General features: G+C 47.5%; 1 protein-coding gene, 1 non-coding gene and 1 pseudogene across 7 annotated transcripts; 1 reads left to right on the top strand and 2 right to left on the bottom strand.

Annotated features, from left to right (window-relative positions):
- Nucleotides 1-320: 320 nt before the first annotated feature.
- On the bottom strand, nucleotides 321-418 carry LOC142066333 (Z30 small nucleolar RNA). Its single transcript, XR_012663672.1, has one exon. It is a non-coding gene; the product is annotated as a Z30 small nucleolar RNA (small nucleolar RNA).
- Nucleotides 419-3,984: 3,566 nt separating this feature from the next.
- Nucleotides 3,985-6,105, top strand: LOC142066278 (schlafen family member 11-like; annotated as a pseudogene).
- Nucleotides 6,106-7,549: 1,444 nt separating this feature from the next.
- UNC45B (unc-45 myosin chaperone B) lies at nucleotides 7,550-22,557 on the bottom strand. Of its 6 annotated transcripts, none has more exons than XM_075113214.1 (22): nucleotides 22,438-22,557; nucleotides 20,654-20,733; nucleotides 19,625-19,708; nucleotides 19,320-19,489; nucleotides 18,547-18,583; nucleotides 18,029-18,204; nucleotides 17,379-17,468; nucleotides 16,707-16,874; nucleotides 15,381-15,549; nucleotides 14,933-15,103; nucleotides 13,921-14,092; nucleotides 13,267-13,567; nucleotides 12,774-12,868; nucleotides 11,966-12,107; nucleotides 11,411-11,551; nucleotides 11,099-11,226; nucleotides 10,591-10,657; nucleotides 10,086-10,199; nucleotides 9,848-9,963; nucleotides 9,403-9,520; nucleotides 9,140-9,295; nucleotides 7,550-8,374 (listed from the first exon to the last, which is right to left on the bottom strand). In XM_075113214.1, exons 4-22 carry the CDS (start codon nucleotides 19,479-19,481, stop codon nucleotides 8,108-8,110), a joined length of 2,790 nt encoding a protein of 929 aa, XP_074969315.1. In that variant the 5' UTR covers nucleotides 19,482-19,489; nucleotides 19,625-19,708; nucleotides 20,654-20,733; nucleotides 22,438-22,557; the 3' UTR covers nucleotides 7,550-8,107. The 6 variants fall into 6 exon arrangements, with proteins under 6 accessions (XP_074969315.1, XP_074969318.1, XP_074969314.1 ...); XM_075113217.1 differs by having other exon boundaries at nucleotides 19,653-19,708; XM_075113213.1 differs by lacking the exon at nucleotides 22,438-22,557 and having other exon boundaries at nucleotides 20,574-20,693.
- Nucleotide 22,558: the final 1 nt, after the last annotated feature.

Here is a 22,558-nt window from a genome sequence, read left to right as displayed (position 1 = left end):
GCCCAAACTCCACTTTATGGAGCCCGTGTTGCATTTACAAAGGGCAAAGATACCATGGCAGAATATCAGGAGTTTTGTAAGCCTCACATAGGAGGAAAAAAAAAGAACCCCACCTCGCTGCAGGCTCAGTATTAAACCCAGCGTTGCAGCAAGAAACCCAAATCTAAACAAGTATTTGCACTACTCACTTTTCAAATCAAGGCTTTGTTTTTCTGTTGATAAAAGAAATTGCTAAAAATTCTTAATTTTTCGATATTTTAAGGTGCATTAGAAAATTTCAAGAAGCAAAGCTGTTTACTCTAAATGAGCTTAGCCTAAATAAGCTCAGAGAGAAGATTACGTGATCATGCCCTGGTCAGAGCAAAGACACAAAGTCTCAGCAATACCAGTTCAGAGTATACTTCACTCATCATTGCTTTGGACAAATTTATTTCCATTCAATATAGAGCTTGCTCCCAGGTCAGGAACTAGGAACAGAACTAGGTTTTTATCTACAGGAAAAAGCAAACACACCCCCACCCCCAACAAACACAGATTAACTTGGGTTCTGGGTTAATTCATTAATTCTTTTCAGGATTACAGGGTTTTCTTTTAGATCAGGAATTTCTACAGGACAGTTTGCAGCTAGTTAACACTGACCCTTGAAAGATGAGATGGGAGTGACTGTTACAAGCCTGAAAAACCGAGCCCTGAGCTGCTATTTCTACCTTCCTGTACCCACCTCTGTCACACAGCAGTGCAGAGGAGGTGCTACTTTGCACCATCAGTACAGACGTAGTCTCTCCACACAGAGTTTTTGTTCAGCTGTGTGTATGACAAAGCCATGTTGGTAGAATAACACAGGCAAAACCTTTCCATTACCCCTTCCCAAACACCACTAGCTAAGCCAGCAAAACCCCTCTTTTTCCTCCTGACACACCTACACACGTTGGTCCCTTTTACTGCCACTTCACAAGGCAGAAAAGACTCCAAATGGGCATTAAGGCTTTGGCTGATCTGCAAGCATGCAACAGATAAAGGGAGCTGATGCAAGTTTTACATTCATCCACGAACTAAGGGTTTGTTTTTCCTCCTTATCATCTCCTACTGTTACAGATAACAAGGGGATGAAGCACATTTAGCAGGGGAGCAAACGAAGGGAGGAGAGTGACATCTCTGATAGAACCAAGCTGGAGGTGGGGAAGATAAGTTGGGATTCCAAGGCCAAGGAGAGCCAGTACCAGGCAAAGCCGAGAGGAAAAAACCCGTCATACCTTAAATATTGCTTAAGTCCGTGGCTTTCCAAGGGTGCAGAGGCCTATTTTGATCAAGACCTTCCCTCGTGCCACCCGTTTGCACCCTACTTCTCCGATTCCTCCCCCGAGCCCCTTGCAGTCCCCAAACCCCTGTCCGCCCAACCCCCCTCAGCACCCAATGCCCTGCCCTGCTCAGCCCCCAGACATCCCCCGCGGCCTGCGCATCGCCTCCACACGCCTTCAGCCCCTGATGCCCCGCCTCAGCCAACCCCTCCGCACCCTTCAGCCTCTCTAGCCCCGGCCCCCGGCCCCCCGCGCCCCGAGCCCTCAGCCGCCCTACCCTGGTCCCCTCCGGACCCTCCATCCCCTCAGCCGCCCCTCGGGGCCCTCCAACCCCTCAGCCCACCGCGCTCCCGCTCACACAGGACCAGCTACGCCGGGGCGGAACTACCCGCCTTTGTCCCACCCCCGGTGGCCAACAGCCAATGGCAGCGCGCGGCACTGCCGGCTAGCCTGGGTGGGCGCCAATAGGAATGCGCTTTAGCGGAGCTCGCCGCGGCGTGATCTGCTTCCACTCTGAGGCGGCCTGAGGGGGCGGGAAGGCCCGGCCCGGCCCAGCCCCGCCCCAGCGGTAGGCCGCTGTCCTCCTGCGGCAGCCGGCGGCGGAGCTGCTTCGCTTTCTGACTTTTCTTCAGCCGCAGCCGCATGACTTGCTGGGCCGAGGCAGAGGGCAGTGATAAGTCAGTGCCTCAAACACCGTCCGGTCTCGAGGGCTCGCCAGCTCTCCCTGCTGTGGGTTGTGTGGTATCACTATGAAACCAACTAAGGCGGGGCGGAAAGAAGGAAGAAATGAAAAAAAATTGTGGGAGAAGTAAAAATATTCCAACAATTGAACAGAAAAGGTGCTTTGGAAGGAAGAGTATCATGATTTAATATAGAAGTTAAAATAAAATGCTTGGCTTTTTTGGTCACAAGTTGGGATTCCAACACCTGCCTGTTTTTTTGTAAGGCCAGATGGGTAAATACACCCTGTTATAAAGCAGTAAATCGATTGCTGCTGATGGGCAGCCGTTTGCAAGAAATTCGCGCTTAACACACATGCCTGTTCAGATGTATTTCACATCGTTTTCCTAGGGTTTCTGACCCTGCTGCGGCCCTGCCTCTGTGGGATCAAGAGGAGGATCTAATCTGAGGAGCAAAGACAGCCCCATGACACAGTAAGTACATAGGGAGACTCAGAGTTCAAGAAATAAAAGCTTTTTTAATGCACCCATAGACCTGTGGGTTTCATCCTGACTGCTCAGCCCACAGAGTGGAAATCTGCAAGGAAGGTAAGGAAGTCTTCATTAGCTGGTGGTGGGCGCCATGAAAAATTCAACTGGGAAAAACTGCTTTGTAAGGAATAAAGAGAAGCCCCAGGCACCAGAATGGAGTCTAGAGGGAGTTGAAGAGGAAGGAGAAGACAAGGGGCAAAGCAAGGAAAGGGGTTATTACACCGGCTCCTGCCAAGGGGGTTAAGCAGAACACTCTCTTTTACATATTATGGAATCAAAAGCAAAAAGCATTTTCATTTAGTACATGAAGCTGTAATCCTGCCCACAATCAGAATATGTTTCTATTTGCTTCCTGTTCTGCAAGCAAGTTTCTGCAGTCTAGCACTAGCTTGCTCTTTTTCCACACTATTTCATCTTCTCTCATCTCCTCTCAAAAAAATACACAAGTTTGTTGAGCCAATACCCAGGGCACACTCATCCACTGCTGCGCAAGGCTTCTCAAGGCTTTGCAGTCAAGCACACAACCTTCCCTGTCCTCAGGCCTCTCACTATTGCCCCAATCTCAATGCCTTCACTGGAATTTTGCCTCAAGGAGGGAAGTGACACTGAGGATGCTCCAAAGTTGCCCCCTGCACGGATCATTTTCACAAGGAAACCTTATGAGACAATTTTAATCCATAACTCTGATTATTTCAGCTGAAAGTTGTATGTGGGCATGATTTCAGTATAAAATTATAAGCTTTAGTGTGCTTTGTTGGTAAAAAAAGTTAGGAAAATTGAATCTCATATTGCAAATGTTGTAAAAGAAGATACATTGACTGCCTCTTCCACACGGGACTTTGACTTTGCAGCTCTGAAAGTTTAACGGAACACCAACTTTTCAGGCTGAACAAGCAATGCTGTATGTAAATGCCATAAATTGTGGGATTTCTTCTAAAACTATTTTTTGTAATTGTCTCTTTCCTCTGATAGGCTTTGGCCACTGCAAAAGTGCCAGATGGAGGGAAGTAATAGCTCCGGAAGGCTGGGATCCTGGCAAAAGATGATTTTGAACTTCAGATAGAGCTAGAAAGATCCAGTGAAGTCTGTGGACACTGGTGCTTCATCCAGGGAACAGAGAAGAAGAAAACAAAACTGGCAGAGAAGTAAAACCAGCAACAAAGTACGTTTCCTTTCGTGTATGTTTTTTTCCTTCTTGTCTTGTTGTTTTTTATAAAGAAGGTGGGAGAAGAAGGTCACTTGGAATCACCCGAAGTAAATACATAAAGTGACTGGGGCTGGGACCAGAGCGGAGAGTCTGCTGCCAGTTACAGCCCGACGTTTCTGTGGCATGGCAAGATCAGCCAGGTGTCCAGGGGCTTTTGTATTGAGCTGTTTCTGTTTCTTTGTTTACTTACCAGCTCTTCTAAACAAGGCTGGCAAGAGCTGGTCCTGTGTTGGCATTTTTAGCAAAGGGACTGAGACCTGGGTAGAAGATGAGGATTGAGTTCCCTGAGGAAGTAGTCCTTTCAAAAGAATGTGGAAACATAGAGTGGTTAGGGGAAATTTTGAAGAAGCAAAAGGGTATTTCAGGCAGCTGTGGTCTGCATTTTAGCCTTTCACCAATATTAATTCCCACAGGATCATTTCCGAGTGCTGGATTTGCATATCTTACACTAACGCTAACCGGTTCATCTTCTTTGCCTTGTTAGTGAGATCCCACAGCATAATATATAGTCCAGAAAAACTCATTAAGATCTCCTCCAAGAGCATCCAGGGTTGGATATTCTAATGGAAGAACAATTGAAGCAGCTTTCTGAGGGAGTTCTGATATTTTCCAGAAGCTGGGCTGTTGAGGTCAGCCTGCCGGAAAACCAAGACATAGTTTGTGATGTTCTCCTAATAGCCAAGGATAGGTCACCTATCCTCTATATGATCTGAAAGCATAATATCTCAAAGGATTTGTTTGAATGCTCAGGACACATAGCCTGAAGGCTGAAGGTGAAATTGGTCAACACTAGGGGCTATATTCACAAATTTTGTGTAATATCAAAGCTACTGACTTTGCCTCCCAAAAATAGCTGTGGAAAAGAATGGGATCTGAGTATTCAAGAAATGTATCCCCAAAACTACAGCCTAATCTACAGTGACAGCTTGAAGGCCGTCTTGCGTGCTCTTGCAGTAGCCCTGCTGACTTTCCAGTCCTTTTTAAGATGTTGGTTCTGAGTTTTTGAACCTCTTGACCATCAAACACCACCAGCTGCTGTCAGAAAATCTTCACAAAAGTAAGAAGCTGTAGGTTTATGCTCTACCAGGAACAGGAAAAACTATAGTGGCCCTGAGGATCACAGAGAAAAATAAGAATTATGCTGCAGTGCACACAAGAAGTTGTTCTTTGTGTGTGTGAGAACCAGCCCCTTGAGAGATTTTGTGTGGTATTTCCTGCAATTACTCATTTCAACATTATGTTATTTCACCAGTATTTTTAAATAGCTGAGTACTGATTAGTATACTTGGTATGCTATTTGGTCCATCACCATTGGAGTGTTTGAAGTATGTAGTTGGGATACATTTTTAGTAAGGCTCAAATTCTTTTCTTAACATCCTGAGCATCTACTAATAAATATTAATTCAGTATCATGGGCACTCACTTGGTTCTGATCAAGTATAACCAGTAGTTTGCAATGCAGAAATTGTTTTTAATCCACTTGTATCTCTTCTCTAGGCAGAAAAACATTTGCCAAGCTGTGACAAGGGTAGCCTTTTTGAAGGCAAGCTTTGATGATGTGAAGCACATAACAACTGATGAAGCACAGAATTTCCAAGATGGGGAAGGCGACTGGTATAATGAAGCCTTGACTCTAACCGCATCACCAGATCTTCCTGAGCCCAGCTTTTTCTGGATTTTCATGGACTCCTTAGAGACAAGTCATTGCTTCTCAACTGCCCTCCCAGAAGCAACATGGCATGATCTCATCCAGCCACTAGCCAGCGGTTTCTGATGCTAACAGTGCCTATAGCTATCTAAAGGAAAATATGGAAATGATTGTAAAGTACCCTACCCTAAATATTCCCAACCAATATTTGGAAAACTTATTATGTAGAATCACATGTGCTCATGCTGTGCAAGGCCAGATTGAAATAGAAGACAACCTAGACAGAAATGGAAGAGCAAAGTCTGTAGCAGAACATTGTCATACGTATCTTAAAAAGGGTAGCTCTGAGAAAGAGATTGCTATTCTGTGCTACAGTGATGAAGAAGCAAAAGCACACTGTAGCATACTAACATCATAAATTAAGAAGTCCAAGTCAAATATATCATTAAAAAAATGGAGGGAGGGCTAGAGGAGCAAGCTATTCTTGACAGTATCCGTCGTCTCTCTGGCTTAGAAAGAAGTATTGGTTTTGGTGCTATTCCTCAATCCTTTCTGTTTCAGAAAGAAGATGTAAGAACTATATTGGTCTGTGTAGCAAACAGAGCTAGTTTAAATCTACACTTGTTATGTGCTAAGTGAGAACAGGTACCCACACAGGATCCCAGCAAGGCCCTGATAGGTCAATGGTTATGCACGTTTGAAATTTTTTTGCTCTGAAGTAGGAGGATTTCCTTTGTAATGGTTGGCCCTCTCTAAAAGCCCAGATGTTCTTGGGAAGCCTCTACAGTCTGTTTTAAATCAAATGTAAGGTTTCAGTAAGGCAGAGAGAAGAGACACTTTGAATATCAGTAGAATTACATCATTCCCTGAAGGCTCCTTTCAAGGACTTGCAAAACCTGACGCCCAGCCTCTGGCTGCATGCAGGTGCATTGCCCAGTGAAAGCCACTCTGCCAAGGCGGGATTTTAGAAGACTTTCTGGATTTCACCAGCTCACTCCCATACTCACGGTACTGCTTAGAAAAGTTACCAGCCAGCATAGGCATCCAGTCTTAAAAGACATTTTTTAAAAGACAGCCTCTATTCAGATATCTAGGAATGTAAAAATGAGGCTTTCTGCCCGTGTTTTAGCTAATGGCTTTTACAGAAGTAGTTTCCCCACTCAATTTCAGCAACAGTCAGTATGGGTTAGAACCACCCAGCTTCTTCAGAGAGGAGCTTTAGCAGGAGAAGGAAAACTTTGCATAACCACCCTTAGATACCAACAGCATTTTTTGTCTTGGTTTCAGACATGCTGGTTAGATGAAACTCTCTGTATAGAGTTAGATGCAAAGTACTTTTAAAAGACAGATCCGAACCATATTGTTCCCCACCACAGAAGGGCCTGTGGTTCATTTGGTTTGGAAGAACAGTCTGATATCCTCCTAGCATGATTATAAAGCACCAGTGATTTAACTGGATGTGGTTACAAGAAGGAGACATTGTACACAGCTGGAATCACCCTCCAAATAGGTTTGCCTTTTAGCTTAAAAATTCTTGCATTTCTAACTTCAGGGAGCTAGAGGCACTTTTCATTATTTTTTTTTCTCCTTAATCAACATACAAGGAAAGACTATCCCCATGGTTCCTTTTGTAACCCCCAAACCTCAACACTTCGGCATGGCATGATGATCATGTGAGGATCACTGACATTCAGTATCATCAGAACTATTCTAATGCACTTGAATTAACATTTAAATCATTGCTGAGTAAGATTATATTTACTATATGCTTGTATTTTCTTCCTTTTTTCCCCCACAGGGACTAAAGCAAGGGTCTGATTTTGTGTGTTGTCCATAGCACATATAAAGAATCTGTGCTTGAATGTAAGCATTTATATCATAAAGACTAATGTGATGGCCAGCTGGTGTTCTTATTCTGCTTCTTCCATAAATGAGGTATTTTCAACATTCCCTGATGAACCAAACACAGTGCCCTGGTGCGAACCTCAGCTTATTCACTAGTGCCGCCTCCTCGTACAGCCTTTCACGGTGACTTTGCACGTTTGTTTGAGCAGCACCAGATAGTTTGTAAGGGGTGAAAATCGAGCCTGTGCTACAGACTACTCCAGCTTCCTGGGTATGATCCCAGGCTGCAACTGGGAGTTGCCTTAGATCCTCTAATTGCTTAATAAAAGCAGAACAGGAATTCCACATGGAACAAAGTAGTGAATTTATTAAGAGTTCATCCACCATCCTCACACTTTGGCACACCACTTAAGGCTGTTTAAAATTACCACAAATGGACAAAAAAGCACAGCTAAAACCCAGCCTATTTGGGTGGGACTACAGGACAGAAGGCATTTAACCCTCCCTGTTCCACCACTGTTAGAAATTCCAGAAGTACCAGGGGCTGCAGATGGCTGCAGAATAGATTTCGGCTCAGCTGAGTTTCTTTCCGACAGCCCCCAGCACATTGCCAACACAACTGACTCTCACAGCTGGGCCTTGAAGCTTTCATCATTATCAGCTGAATGGGGGCAAAGAAAGGATATACACCGTCTGGGAATTACTCAGACAGGCACTTGCCAAATTTCCCAGGCAAATGTCCCCCTTTTACTCATCCAGTTTCTGATCCTCCAAAGTTGTCCCCAAGCTATTCCATGCCTTGACAATGGCACTAGATTTTTCCATGGCTCTCACTTTTCCACATTTCTCCATAGCTTTTTTCCCCCACATTCAGCCTTTTTTGGTGCTTCTCATTTCCTCATGCCTGAGAGAGAGGTTTGATCAGACCATAATCCATGCACCTTGTGAGGCAATCACGTGCTACATTAATGACGTGCTGCTTCTGGGGGTCATCTTCTTGCTTGCCAATGTATGTCAGGATCTCCAGGAGCTCTGACTCCACCAGCTTCTTTGCTAGCTCTTTTTCAGCACTGATTAAGTTGAAAGCTATGACCAGTCCTCGGTGCTGCACTTCCATGTTATCATGCAAGCAGAGCCTCTGCAGGATTTCAAGCCACTGGGTGGTCTTCAAGGGAAAGAGAGATGATTAGTATGGATCTGAAGAATACCTCAACCAAGAATGCGAGTTTGGCAAGGCATTTCTCAGCAGGAGGAAGCACAGGGACTCACCTCTCATGCCAGGTGAGGCTATTTGATTCTTTAACTCAGTAAACTTGAACTCCAAACTTTTGAACCCAATATTTGTTACACTAAAGTCAGACACTTTCATGGCACTGGCACCACATGAAACACGTTTCATGTTTAGGCTGCTGCACAATCTCTGTGCAAAGAATCTGGTCAGAGTATTGACACAGCTGAGATGACCACAGGCAGACCACCCACTTTTATTCTAACAAGCCCCAGTGTCTAACATCAGCATGTATGCAACACAACAAGGTTCCTGAGTTCTCAGCGACAGCTCTTCACAGATATTCTCATTTCTGAGTGGAACAAGATTTGTTTTTCAGGTTATTTATCAAAAGCTTTAAGGGACTCTAGAATAATATTCTGCATTCCTCACCTTGCTTGAGCATTAGCATTTTGGACTTAGCTTGAGGAATAGCTATATAAAAATGTTTTGGCTCTGAGATTAAGTCTAGTATAATGCAGACTGGTTTACTTTGTGGAGGGGTGGACTAGGAACATGCACACCCAGGTGTCAGCTTCACCACCAAGTTCCTCACTATCAAACTGGTGGACTACATGTTCCTTCTGAGAGGCATTTTTATGCCCGAGCCAGGCTCCTTCGAGGGTACGTCTACACTGCCAGTAATCAGACTTATGGTCTTACCACTTCAGTCATCTTAGAGCAGAGTTTCTTTTGTGCTGCTGTGAGCATAGCCAGGGCTCCTGCTGCTGCAACCTGGACTTTCTCATCATCCTCACCACATAGCAACACCACCAACTTCAGCCGGTCATTTCCATCAGCCACAAACCGCTCTTGAACCTAAAAAACACCCCACGACGTTCAGAGATAACACATTTACGGATGCCTCATCACAGTGGCTCACAAACTAGTGCATGCAGTCAGGTCTGAGTTGCCCTGTGAGTTACCTCCTTGTTGACCACCAGGTTGCACATGCACTCTGTGGCTGCCTGTCGAAGTTGGTCGTGATTCTCAAACATATAGTTTTCAATATCTGGCAGGGCCCTCTCTTTGACTATCTTCATCCTGTGTTGAAAAGCAGTCAAATAAAATACATCACGGGACAAGCAATAACCAATTATAAAATATTGACTGCAGATAAGAGAAGGCCTTGAAACAAATCAGTGTCCACAGCTCTGGAGCTTATGACGTGGTTCATTCTCTGTCTAATGCAGATTAAGGTCATCTCTCTCCTGTTCCTGGCTATATTATTAATCTTTTAGTTCTGAGACTGTAGCTTTGCCAAAAGTAGCTCGAACTGACTAATCTTCATAGTCCTACAAGAAAAGTATTGAACTAAAATTCACATTTGCTCCTGTGGAGGAAAGCAAGTCAAAAAGCAGTTACACTCACCTAAGTTTATCACTTCTTCCTGAAAAGTTAGTGAGACCTAACAAAGCCTCATAATTCTGGAGGCCATCTCTCTCTGTGTTCAGCAGGCTGACAAGGGGCCTCACCACCTCGTACACCTAAGAAGAGAAGGCATGTCACTGCTTTTCTAGCTCAAGGATCTTGGCAATTTGCATTTGCTAAAGGAATTATCAATATTTTTTTTTTTAAAATGGGTTGTTGTTTTTTTTTTTAAGTTTACCCTCTCCCCTGGGAATGCCATGTCTGGATTGGAGATAGCAGCAATTTTTGCCAGAGCATGAGAAGCTTTTATCTTGCCAACTTCTGTGCCTTCCACAGCCAGAGGTATCAGGGCCTAGTGACACACAGGAAAGCATTCAGTGCCTCTGAGAAGATTTACAGGATGGCCTTAATATAAGTTATATGACTAAATATGGCTAAAATAAGTTAAAAATATTCTAAAGATGCATCTGTTGAAGAAATGGATCTGGACTGTAGCCCACCATGATGTCTTATTTCTGTTCTCAAATAGGTACCACACCAGAGCTTGTAGCTCACACACAGTTGTTTCAAGAAGATTGCTTCGCTGGAGGCTTGCAGACATAGGACTGGAGTGTCAGTCTGGGCCCCAGGGGCTACCAAGACAGCTCATACATTTATGCCACATTACCTCACTGTAGACACTTTGCAGGCTCCCAACAGACATTAACTGCACGACAGGTTGGGCTGCAAACAAAAGTAATTACCTTTCCACCTCCTTGAGCGACAATGGTCCCGCGATCCTTGGGGTCTTCACACAAGGCAAGAAACACCCTGCAGAAGCACAGCATCACTTAGTGAAACAGCCACGTGGGAAGGCAACAACCCATGTCCCTCATGGGAAGGGAGCAAAAGCTTTCAAGGGGTGCCAGATCCACCAGGTCAATTCCAGTGCCCACAGCACTGTAGGAGGCAGCAACAACTGGCATAGGAAGAAGTTTCCTGGCCTGTAAGATGAACTCTTCCAGCAAAAACCTGTACAGAGGACTAGAAATTCAAAATGCACCCTAGCAAGGCAGCCCTGTAAGCCAGCTTCAAGGTCAGAATATGGATTTTTATGACATTGCTTAAGAAACACTTTGGTTTTAAATCCTTTCTCCTGTTCATCTCACCCCCGCAGGCAGAATGCACCACCCCACAAAGCAAGGAGCCAGCCCAGGCGCCCAGCTCAGTCGTGGCCAGCACTCCCAGCTCCTGTGACAGCAATGAAGGCACCTGGCGATGAGCTCCTTGCTCTGGTCCGTCAGTATGGCACTGTCCGCCTTCACCATGCAGGCCAAGGCAGAGACGACGCCTGCTTTCAGCAACCGTTTCACCCGCTTCACCACAAAGTCCTTCTTGTCCTGAGGGGGAACATTGGGCAGGGATTAGCCCCTTAGCAGATGCCATGCTGCTGACTACAGCCAAGCCTGGCTGGAGAGCAAACCAGTTAAAGCCTCAGAGACAGGAAACCTGAGGTCTGTGACAATGGATACACCAAGGAATCTTAGATCCAAGTCTTTGGCTCCCTGGCTGTAGACAACCTACCTTTGGATGCTCCTCAGGCACGTGCTGCTTGGAGAATTTTGCCAGTTGCACCAGCTCTGGGACCAGCTCCTTGGTATCATAGCTGTTGGTACAGTTCACCAGCGCAGAAGACACAGAATACAAGATAGTCTTGTCACTTGTCTGCACAGAAGAAGAAAAGCTGACGTGAGGTGAGGAGGACACAGCAAGGGAACAGGTCCCTTAGGGCTGCCATTGTGGTGATTTGCATTAGCTGAAGTGTTCACAGGCTCGCCCCCAGCTTTATAGCCCAGGGCAGGGAACAACAAAAGTTTTCAAGGTCAAACAGGCTGTTTGACATCATCAGATGCCGTCAACGCCTTGACAACGCCTTTGGTTTTCATGCAGTTGCTGACAGTAAAGGTAAGAGCAGTCTTCCTCAGCCCAGGGAGAAGAGCAGGATGATAACATTTTGCTAAATTACAGGTGAGGGGTTGGGGTCACAGCTCCTCCTGCCTGGGAAGACAGTGTTGGGCTAGAGAACTGTGAGAACTTGATGCTACCAGAGGAACAAGGGAACAAGGTAAGGAGACAGACCTTGGCTAATTCAAACATAGCTTGCAGGGCTGGCTCATCTTCAACAAAGTCATCTTTCACATCTGCATCAAGGGTTAGATATGCCAGCCCTTCCACAGCCCATTTCCTGGTGCGGGCATCAATGCTGGTATTACACAACCATCTGGAAGAGAAAAAACAACATCCACATTTGTACCTCGGGAGCCAGGACTAATTTCTCTGGGAGAAGAGGGAGAAAAAACAAGATATTGAGACGATTTCAGGCCTGAACATGCACTCAAGTTCTGCTGCAGCTCCTAAAGACTGTGGATGCTTCCCTTGAGACATGGCCTTCCTCCCACGGCCCAACTCAAGGGATCTAAATGCTGCAGGGAAAGACAGCCCAACTACTCAGCACTGCTTTGCCTTCACCATCACATGAAACATGTGATGCCCTGCTATCCAGTGCCAGCAGCAATGGTCACCCACTCAGCCACTTCCTAACTTCATCCCACCTCCTTGGTTAGTCCACCTGGTAAATTCACCTTCAAAAGGCACTTGTGCATATTCTAGATAGCACTTGATTAGGCTGTGCCATTCTGGCAAAGAGGGAGGCACCATGTTTGGTGTCTCTCATGGGAAATGAGCGAGGCAGAAGGCTTTTCTGGATATTGAGGCAGGAGGAACATATGGTTGGTTGAGGCACAGAAGAGCTCCAGGTGCCAGTGCAATGTTGCTGTCAGGCAGCAACAGTAAATGAAGGCAATGTGCGGGCAGGATCTTTGGGGAAAAGTCCATATTCTATTTTGCAAAGTATGGAACAATGGAACTAAAAAGTAAAATCACTCACTTTCGGCACTGCTTGGCCAACTTCTCAGTGGACCCCTCAGCAAACTGCCGTAGTCCATAATCTGTACCTCCTGCTGAGCCCAGCTTGCAGAGACCCTGAGGAGGATGAAGGGGATACACTAGTGAGAAAGGTCCATTAATCCCCTGGTATTGCTGACCCAAATCAGCCTAATTCCACATCTAAAGTTTGAGCAAAGAAGCAGAATTATAATACCCAGTAGATCGTTCACCTCGTAGCACAGCAAAGTAAGGTGTCATGCTCTTATTGGATGTCTTCAATGGAAGATTAACCAGTTTTGCCTTCTGAGTTACCAACAATCCATATGCTCTCCTGATCTGCCGTCTCCCCCTTCCTTGTAGGGGGAAGCACCATAAACCATTCCCTGGCTGAGGTGAGTGAACCCAACATGTTTCCAGGACCCTCCCCCTCTCCCAAGGCTGGGGTTAAGCTGGTGAGCATGGCAGGCGACAGAGAGAGGGGCTGCCATCCTTACCACCAGGGCTCGGATTTTGATCTTCTCATTCTTGGTCTTCTTGTAGATCTCCTTCAGGAGTGTCACCCCATTGGAGATGATGAAGGTGGCCCGGCTCAGCTTGGTGGAGGCATGGATGAGGGCTTCCACAGCCACCAGCTGGTCAATCTCCCTCTCAGACCCACACAGGGCAACCATCATCTCCATGATTCCCTTCATGCCAAGCAGCTTGTTGCCTAAGTCAAAGGGCCCTTGCAATACTCCAGACACCATCTGGATGGCATGGAGTGTCTTATCCATGTCCTGTGGGTCGATTTTGCTCCTGCATGGGATAGAGGGAGTCAGCATGTGGAACAGTAGTTGCTTATGGTTCTCATTCCCTTGGGCAGGTAACGTTCTCCCTCAGATCAGGAACTGAGCTCTGCTGCTGAAATATATAGGTATTTGGGACACTGCTGAGCCCAAATTCATGGAGAGGCTGTGATCCAGCAGGTAGGAGTACAATGCAGGGATCTGAAGATCCCAGCTGAAGGATCCATCAGGATCTTATGCAAATCATATCCCCCAGGGCCTTATTTTGGCATCTAAGTGGATTTCAAGTGCCTCATCTCAGCCTTAAGACCTGTTCCTGTGCCTCTGAGCCAGCTCAGCCCCAGTAAGCCAGCCCCAACTCACTTGATGTACTCCTCGCAGATCACCCGGTAGTTGTCACGCTCCGGGTCGCAGCGCAGGTCATCGTAGAGTTTATTTAGGAGGACTGAGGCAGTCAGCTGGGTGTTCTCTGTCAGCGGCAGGCAGTCAGGCATCTCAGGAATCTGGCCCGCCACTTTCAGTATCTTTTTTAAGCCTGGAAACAAAGGAGAGGTATGGCTGTTAGAGGGGAGAGGGTCAGTACAAGACTCAAGATACTATTTGTTGGCTTTTTACAGTGAAATGGCCAGCTTGGATGGTTTTCAATTACTTTGCAGCATAATCACATAAGCCTTGAACAAAGAAGGCATTCAGATATTTACTGGGGAGGAGTTTCTGCTGGTGAGATTACAGGTTTGCAGCATCAGGCTTTTATCCAGCTCTGAGTGAGAGGAGGAAAACTATGCATTTGTTCCTTGGCTGGATCAGTTATTTTTGTCAGGAGGCATTAAATCTACTGACCTCCAAGGCTGGAGGCTCTGACTGAGGAAAAGTCAGCAACTTTCAAGTGATTTTGGATGTCTTAACCTTCCTTTTGCTGAAGTGTTATTAAATAGCTTCCACCAAAATGGTAACAAACATATGCATTGGAATTAGTATAAAACCACACCCCACACAAATTCCTCACCCCCTTCCAGTTTTACAAATGACCAGTTTAAGGATCCATCAAGCTCAGCAGGTGTTCATCATCCTGTCTAAGCTAGACAATTTATCCAAGCCAAATCCTCCTAACGTTAGGAAATTCATTGGAATAAACTAACCAAAGAGGTTAAGTCAGCCCTTCAGAAACTGAAAAATTCTTGTGCTTATACACAGGTTTTTTTCTTTTAATCTTAATACTGTTTCCTGCTAGTAAGTTTAACTTTGCTTCCAGCTTTCATGCACCAAAAAAACCCAGAGAGGATTTATTTTAGAGGATCAGTTCTAGAGGTATTCAGGCAAGAATGCACAGCTCCACATCTCCCAAGCCAAAACAGGGTGGAGGGAAAGGACTCACCATTGTCGATGACAAAGATGGTCCTGCTGTTGTCATGGTCTTTCAGGTCCTTCCTCGGTATATTCTTGTTGAGCAGGTTGAGAGCTCGGTCTCGCCCTTGCCCAGATACCTTCTTACTGACCAGCATATCCAGCAAACACATCGTGATCATCTTCAAATCTTTCTTAGTATCTACACGGAAGCCAGACAGTAGCAACCCGTTATAAAAAATCATCTCTGAAAGCAGGTGAACCCAGTGAAAACCATTCAAAGCCACTGCGTGGCTGGAACATCGGTATTTAACACCATGAGGATAAGAGCCACGTGCAGGTTGTGATCCTGGACAGCTAAAGGGTAAAGTCCCCACTTCACTAAGGAATAAGGAGGACATCCCAGGAGCAGAGCCCTCCCTGCTTACCCCGCTTCTCCTCCAGCAAGACTGAGGGACCACCAGGTCGTGCACCGTTACCTAGCACTACAGCCTCCGCCTTCCCGTGATGCTCCTCTTTCCCCTGGCCCAGCAAGCAGTCAGTGATGGCCTGCAGGAGGTTGCAGACAGCCAGGGAGATTTCTTCATTGTCTACTGACATCCACATACAGATGTTGTCAATGCCCAGGTAATGGAGAATGGCAGTGGCCTGGCCCCAGAAAGGAGAGAGCAGGGCCGATGTTAGCAAAGGGTACAAGCCTTTCCTTCCTGCATGTTTCACAACAGTCACGCTCAGCTTGTACAAATAAAGTATTTATCTGGGTGAATCTCGAGTCAATACAGGGCAGAGTTTTGCTTTTCATCCTTTTTTTCATTTGCAGTAAGACAACTCGAAAAAAATCTAGAGTTGCCAGTAATGCAACAGACTATTTCCAACGAGGATGCTGAGATGAGCGTGGCTGGGTCTGGAAGAGGCCCTCACACAAGGTTGTTAACAGAGAGCCTGTTTGGCGCACAAACCCCACCCTGGCTGTGAGCAAGCCCAGTGCCATCCCACAGCCTGTCCCCATGCATGGTGGCACATCAGTAATCCACGAGAGGCATGTTCAGAAACACGCTGACCTGGTGAGCTTTGCAGAACGGCCTTCTTGCATATGACAACAATTAATGCTTCAGAAAAAGAAAACAGGTCTCCACTCCACTGGATTTTTATTCAGTAGAGGTTTTTTTTTGTTGTGCTGTGGTTCCCCCCGCTCCTTTGCTCATTTACACTGACGTGCATATTCATTTTGTACATGTCCATCTCCTGCTTCCAACCACATAACACAGACAGGGCTTCTTAGGAGCCATTTTACACAACATACAAACTCTCTTGGTGTAGGGTAAGATATTAGCTGGCTCAGAGACCCCTTGGACTTGCCTTGGGACCCGTCCCAGGAATAGTAACATTCTTGTAGGTCCTCCCTGCTTTCCTTCATCTAAGCCTTGGACAAAAGTTTCCCAAAGTTAGTTATTTTTTCCTTTTCTGAGACCTGTGATGGAGGGTGTGGGTTTGACCCAACCATGCTCACCACAACTTGTGTAGTAACAACTCACTGTAAGTTTTACTTCACCAGCACATGCGAAGGCACCATAATGAACACGTGGTTTGGATCCCGGAGATGAGGAGCACAGTAACAGGGGCGGTTTCAATAGTCTGTGCTAATCCCACTTGTTTATTTGAATTTTTTTTCCCCAGAATTAAAAATTTTATTTGTAGGATATGATTTTTTCCCACTGCTCACAAATATAATGAATTACTGCAATTTTCCACTCCCTCAGGTGCAAGGTGATAGCAGGGGAAGTCTCGAGCACCCCATTACTTACCCGAGCCTTATGTCCTGTGCACATGCCCGAAAGCGTCCTCACGGCTGCCAGGATTAGCTCAGCATTTTTGGTTTCAATCAGCTGCAGCAGCAAGCTGACCCCGTTGTTCTGGAAAATCCTCTCAGCACCTGCTTCCTCCCGCCCCAGGACTATGAGGTTGTTTGCAGCCTGGGTGGGAGACAGAAGAACCAGGGGTCAGCAGCATGGAGCCCCAACTGGCAGCCTCTGAAACACCTCTGTTCAGCTCTGGGATGTCCCCGTGGGAGCTGTGGGGTGGCCATCTTCTGAGGGGCGCAGTGGACCAGCTCTGACCCCACCAGGCAGTTTCTCCAGGTGCATCTGGGGACTGGCTTTGCTCTGCCCAAGAAAAGTGGGTCACTGCTTGGAGGGAAACATGGGGAAGGTAGCAGAGAGGGGCCTGAGCAGAAGTCCAGTCTGATCCCACCTTTGGAATTTTGGGAGGTTCATCCACCTTCCCACAGCACAAGGGTGATGCCTCTTTGGGGCATTTGCCCTCTCCGTTGTCCCTCTGAGTGCAGTTCATCTCCCCGCTCCTTACCTTGTCCTCCATCTGAGGGAGGTGGGGAAGGGAATGCAGCCTTCTGCTCCTCAGTGCTGCCTCTGACATTAAGCAGCAGCAATTTGTCCTGTCACGTCCAGGACAGTTCTCACCTTTTCTCGCTTTTCTTTCTCACTATTCTCATCCAGCAGGATTTCAAACATCTTCTGCACCCTCAAGTCCGTGGAGAACTGAATGCGCAGCTGTGCCAACAGAGAGCGCATGGAGCGTCAGAGGGAGAAAATCAAAGAGCAATTTTCCTTTATTGCTTTAAGACCGCAGAGCCTCAAACCACAGACAATCTAAGCTGAATAACAAAATAGGTGTCACTTCTCAGACAGCACCAATTGCCCATCTCAGGCTCATCGGTGTGGGCAGAGCCAGCCCTGGGCCATCATCTCTGAGACTTCACGGTACCTAGTAATGCAGGGACTTCTCCACAGCACCCATGTAAAGGTAAAACTAAGTCGATGTGGTGACTGCCAGACCCTGTCCGAAGCTGGTCCCATTCCTTGTGAAAACCTTACCAAGACATTCAGGACCAGGCCAGCCTCAGGAGTGAGCTGCCACGCTTTTTAATTTAACCATTCAATCTGATCCTCAAATTCACATGCATCAAGTGTGAACTTCCAGTTAATGGACCCTATTTATCCCCCCACGTTGTTACAAGTTTCCAGCATGACCAACAATCCATCAGTGTAACCCAAAGCGGGGACTTCCCACACATGGTCTGTGAACCTGGGGCTGCTCCCCTGGCATTTACCTTCTCCTGGATGTCAGTCCCCAGTCGCCTCAGGGTCTCCTGAAAGTTTTTGTTGCGGGGTTCGATGGTGGCACATTTCTGAGCATCTTTGAATGCCTGGTCCAATTTCCCCAATTTTTCCAGAGCTTGGCTGCGCCGGTACAAGGCTTTGATATCCGAAGCATTGATGTCAATAGCTGGGAAAGTCATCAAAAACACCAGGCATCAGAGTTTGCTTTTTGGAAATCCTCTGCATAAACTGTGATTTGCTTTACAGTGACCATAGCTCCTACAATTACAGGCGTAGTTGTTACATTGTGGGTGAATTGGTACCTGGTCAGCATCGATTACACTGACACACCAAATTGGTGCACCTTCTTTTGTACCTTCTCCATTAATTCCCTTGTGGCGTCAGCACTTGGGTGTTAGGGGGTATCCAGGAATAAGACCACAGTGCCCCAAAAGCAGATGTGAGAGCAGGCTGGAGCAAGCACACCCAGCAACTCAGCTCTCCTTTCTCAAAACAGCCCCCTCCTTACCTCTAGACGCATCTGAGGCTGCCTTGGCATATTCCTCCTGTTAAACCAGAAGGGAGTGATTCGTTAGCAGCCGAATAGCAGGGCACGTCCCCATTGCTGGTGCACGCTGCGACCTCTCTGTTCCCACTAACTAACAAGACACCCCAGTAAAATCAGCACCCTACAGAAGGAAAGATGGGGGTTTAGGTACCTTTTCATCACTGACAGGGGGCAGGGGAAAAGGTCTGTGATGCAGGTGAGACAACACACGCTGATGACGATGCAGCGGCAGACTGCGGGCAGTGCTGGAAGAGGGGATACTCACAACAGCCTGTCTGCATTTTGTTCTGGGTTGGTGTCACTTCTTCTGGATTAGTGAAATTCAGGAACATGCAAGCAATCTGCTAAAATCCCACAGCAGGTCGTTACAAGCTGACTGCACGGAGCTAAGACAATTTTGGTACAAAACCCAATAACTTTTTGTTTTGCTAAATACCTACGTCTGCTTCTCTCATGGTGGGACAGACAGCAGCTGCCAAAAGCTTTTGCTTCAAAGTGATCAAGTGGGACCACCTCCAGGCTGAGCAGGCACACTCAGCCCCACCAGGATTAAAGCAGGGGGGCAGCTTTACAGCCCCAGGACAAGACCAGAACAAATAATTTCGGGCCAGTTTGCAAACACCCTATTCAATAAATGGACAAACCACACAGTCCATGGCTGGTGAGCACCCCTGACTGCCTCCTTGCTCTTCTCCCCTTGAGCACTGCCATGGCAAGCCAGGAACTTTTCTCACCTTTTTGAGGAAACATGCTGCCCTGTTCCTGTACAGCACCGCCTGCAGCGCCTTGTCCTTGTTGAGCTTTATGGCTTGAGTGTAGCTGTGAACAGCTTTCTCGTAGTCGCTGGCCTGAAAATATTTATTGCCTTCCTCTTTAAGCTGGATGGGATCCTCCATCTGGAGAGCTTTAAAGAAAAACACCAATTTGTGTCCCATTTTCAGCTGCCTGTATCACCGGGGTCACCTGTTTACTCCACCAAGCTGAGCTTCACCATGAGACCGACATATAATTAACACACACATTAATAAAAGCAGCTTACCAGGCTGAAGAGTTTGGAAAACACAGACCTAAATTGCTTGTCAAGGCTGTGGCTCCTCAGAAGCTTTTCCCACGGCTATAGATCCTTAGGAGTCAATAAAAGAAAGAAAAACAACCAAAAAAAAGAATTAAAGAAGTTCACTGGCACCACAAAGGGTCTGTCTGGCTCGGGAAAGAGCTCGCCTCCCGCTCCAAGTTTGGGCAGGACCTGGCAGCTCCTGCTGCCTGTCAGCATCACCTGTCACCACAGCCTGGCCCCCTCCTCGTCCCCCGCCCCGTGCTATATAGTGCCTGGGGAGGGCTGTGAGCCAGGGCCCCCGCAGCCAGCCCAGCTCAGGGGGGCACGTGCACGCAAGTGGGCAGCACCTCTCTGCAGCAAGAGGGGATCCTCTCCCACCTGCTGGGGCAAATCCAGCTTCCTTCTACCTGCAGAGCTGCACTGGGTGTGGGGAGCAAGAACAGGGAGATTTCATGCCAAAAAAAGCGCACAGCTGGGATGGCTGACCCCCATCACAGTGCTCAGACCCTGTTCCCTTTCTATTTAGGGAAGCATGAGACAGCTGAGCCTCAGGCACAAGCGGCCCCATGCCAGCAGCTGCAGCAGCACCCAGCACCTTCCAGAACGTCCTGGGACAGAAAGCCAACTCGCACCCAGCACCGCCTCCTCCTTGCAGGGCCTTTGGGAGCCCACCCCACGTGCCTGCCGCTGCCACCTCCCCTCATTTGGCAGCCTGCACTAACACAGATGTCTGTACTGGAGAATACTGGCCCGTTGCTGTGATGAGAGTCTCAGGTCTCGACTCAAGTGACACCAGTAGACAAAGCAGCACCAAGCTCCAAAAGAGCTGAGCCTTTCAAACCCCCCTATTTCCCAGGGGTCATAGTCAGTCAGGAATTCTGCTTTGCAACTTATCTCCCCCAAAACACAGGCCTTGCCTTCCTGAGCGTACCTACAAGCATCCCAGCTGTAAAGCAAATGGGGGAACTGGCAGTAGGGATAGGAAAATGACCGAGGACAGCACAGGCTGACCGGTATCAGCGCAGTTGCTCCAATCAGGCTTATGCTGCAGGACTGAGCTACGGCAGACAATGCACTTCAACACCGAGTCACTGCCAAGAAAAAAAAAAAAGATGAGTTTTCTAATACTGGTGACCTGTGTTGTGGGTCTTATGCAGCAAAAATTGGCACAAGACTGCCCTGTGCAGGTCTCCTATTTTATTCACCCTGCACTGACAGCGCTGTTCAGTCCCTGGTATCTGGGCAGGAGGTGATTGCAAAGCAGTTTGGAGATCCCTTTGCAGCACATCACCTGCACAGCACTTGCAGGCAGCTCAAACACATTCACCTGTTTGGGGGTAGGTCCAAGGCACAAGGACCACATCTGTGGAGGGTGTAAGAGGCCATCTCTGTCTTAGATAGACTCAGTACAGTGGCTTTCCTAGGACTCACACGCCAGAAACCCCTTCCCACCTTGCTTTAGGTACAGGGGAAGGGTCAGCTTGCTTCATTTCAGTACTTGTGGTGTACATAGCACAGCCTTCCTCAAGTGATCCAGAATAAAGTCTTCATTTTCACAAGCAGCAATGCTGCAGGTACTTCAGGTAAACTAAATTACAAAATAAAATGGTGTTTGATGCTGCTAATGTTCAAGGTAGAGCTAAGAGTGACCTGAGCTCCCCTTAATCTGTGTTTTTGGGACAGGGTAGCAGTGATTACACTACAGCAGCTGGGAAGAGGAGCAGCTGCCCAGGACAGCTGTGCCAGCCCCGGGAGTTACCTTATCCCTGTCCCTTCCTGCAGCTGGAGCAGATGTGTTAATGCACCTCCGGGATAGCCCCCGGAGGGGGTGGCAGAGCAGGCAGTCCCAGCAGCGAGTGCGAGGGGCCCTCTTCAGGCCTGAGCTGAGAAAAAAAAAAAAGCTTTTTCTGGGGAAATTGCCCCTTTCGGGGACAAAGCTTTCCCTGCCTGCAGGGCGGCAAAGACACACACACACGCGCACGCGCACACAGACACACAGACACACACACAGACACACACACACAGAGACACACACACACACCCCCCCCCCCCAGTGCACCTCCATTTTCCACCTTGCAACCCCAACTGCAAGCACTGGCTGATGAGTGTGGCCAAACCCAGGCCTGGGATCCCACCTTACCTTGCAGCTCCAAACCACCTTCTAATTCAGGACCTTGCAGAGAGCTGACAAGGTCTATAGTGAAATTACCCTCCAGAAAGTCCCAGGATGAGCTCCATTAGCTCTAGAGCAGCAGCAAGGTTGCGGAGGTAGCTGTGCGCAGCACCCAGGGCTTGGGCTTTTCTCTAACACTGCATTAGAGACCTTCCCCTTGGGGTAAAGCTGTATGCAATCCCTTTTAGTGCCACCCCCCAAACCCCTAATGCAAGTTTAGGGCAGCTAAAGCATGTGCATAGAGCTCAGGTTCATCTCTGAAATAACTTCAGAGGTTATAATTAAAGGTTTTTTCCTATTCACATCAGCTGCTCTCCCAGCAAGCACGCAGACCCCACCAGCCCTGCAGAGGACCACGGGTCCGCCCAGCCACAGCAGAGCCCAGCTCGGAACACAAGTTATGCTTGCAGAAGTGAAGCAAGCCCTACTCTGAAACACGCAGAGCTCCAGAAGGAAAGACTGGAGCAGCCTCACCTATACCCCTTCAGACGGTCCCTATTTTAAAACCAGCTTGCTTTATTACCCCAGCATTCCCCAACAGCAGCACGTCCCCCCACAAAGCAGTCAGCCTAGCCTCTGGTTCTGTTATTCATAGAGCCCAGAGCCGCAGCGTTGGTGGCACCTGTGCGAACTGTCACTTAACGACAGCCGGGGCTTGGGGCAGTTACCACCGATACGGGGGAAGCTCCCATTTGTTTCCTTTGCTGCAGCTCCGGAGCGGGCCCTGGTCCTGCCCGGTGCTC

The sequence above is a fragment of the Phalacrocorax aristotelis genome, chromosome 18, assembly GCF_949628215.1.
Source record: "Phalacrocorax aristotelis chromosome 18, bGulAri2.1, whole genome shotgun sequence".
Classification (NCBI taxonomy): Eukaryota; Metazoa; Chordata; class Aves; order Suliformes; family Phalacrocoracidae; genus Phalacrocorax; species Phalacrocorax aristotelis.
The sequence above is the reverse complement of the archived record's forward strand: the minus strand, read 5'-3'. Positions and strand labels throughout refer to the sequence as shown.

What these genes read in the sequence shown, in the direction of transcription:
- UNC45B (XM_075113214.1), bottom strand. Translation starts at nt 19,481, where the DNA reads ATGGAGGATCCCATCCAGCTTAAAGAGGAAGGCAATAAATATTTTCAG. An exon ending in CAGCATGTTTCCTCAAAAAG is followed by an intron (nt 18,584 to 19,319) that starts GTGAGAAAAGTT and finishes CTGGTTTAACAG; the next exon opens with GAGGAATATGCCAAGGCAGC. An exon ending in CTATGTTTGAATTAGCCAAG is followed by an intron (nt 11,552 to 11,965) that starts GTCTGTCTCCTT and finishes TCTTCTGTGCAG; the next exon opens with ACAAGTGACAAGACTATCTT.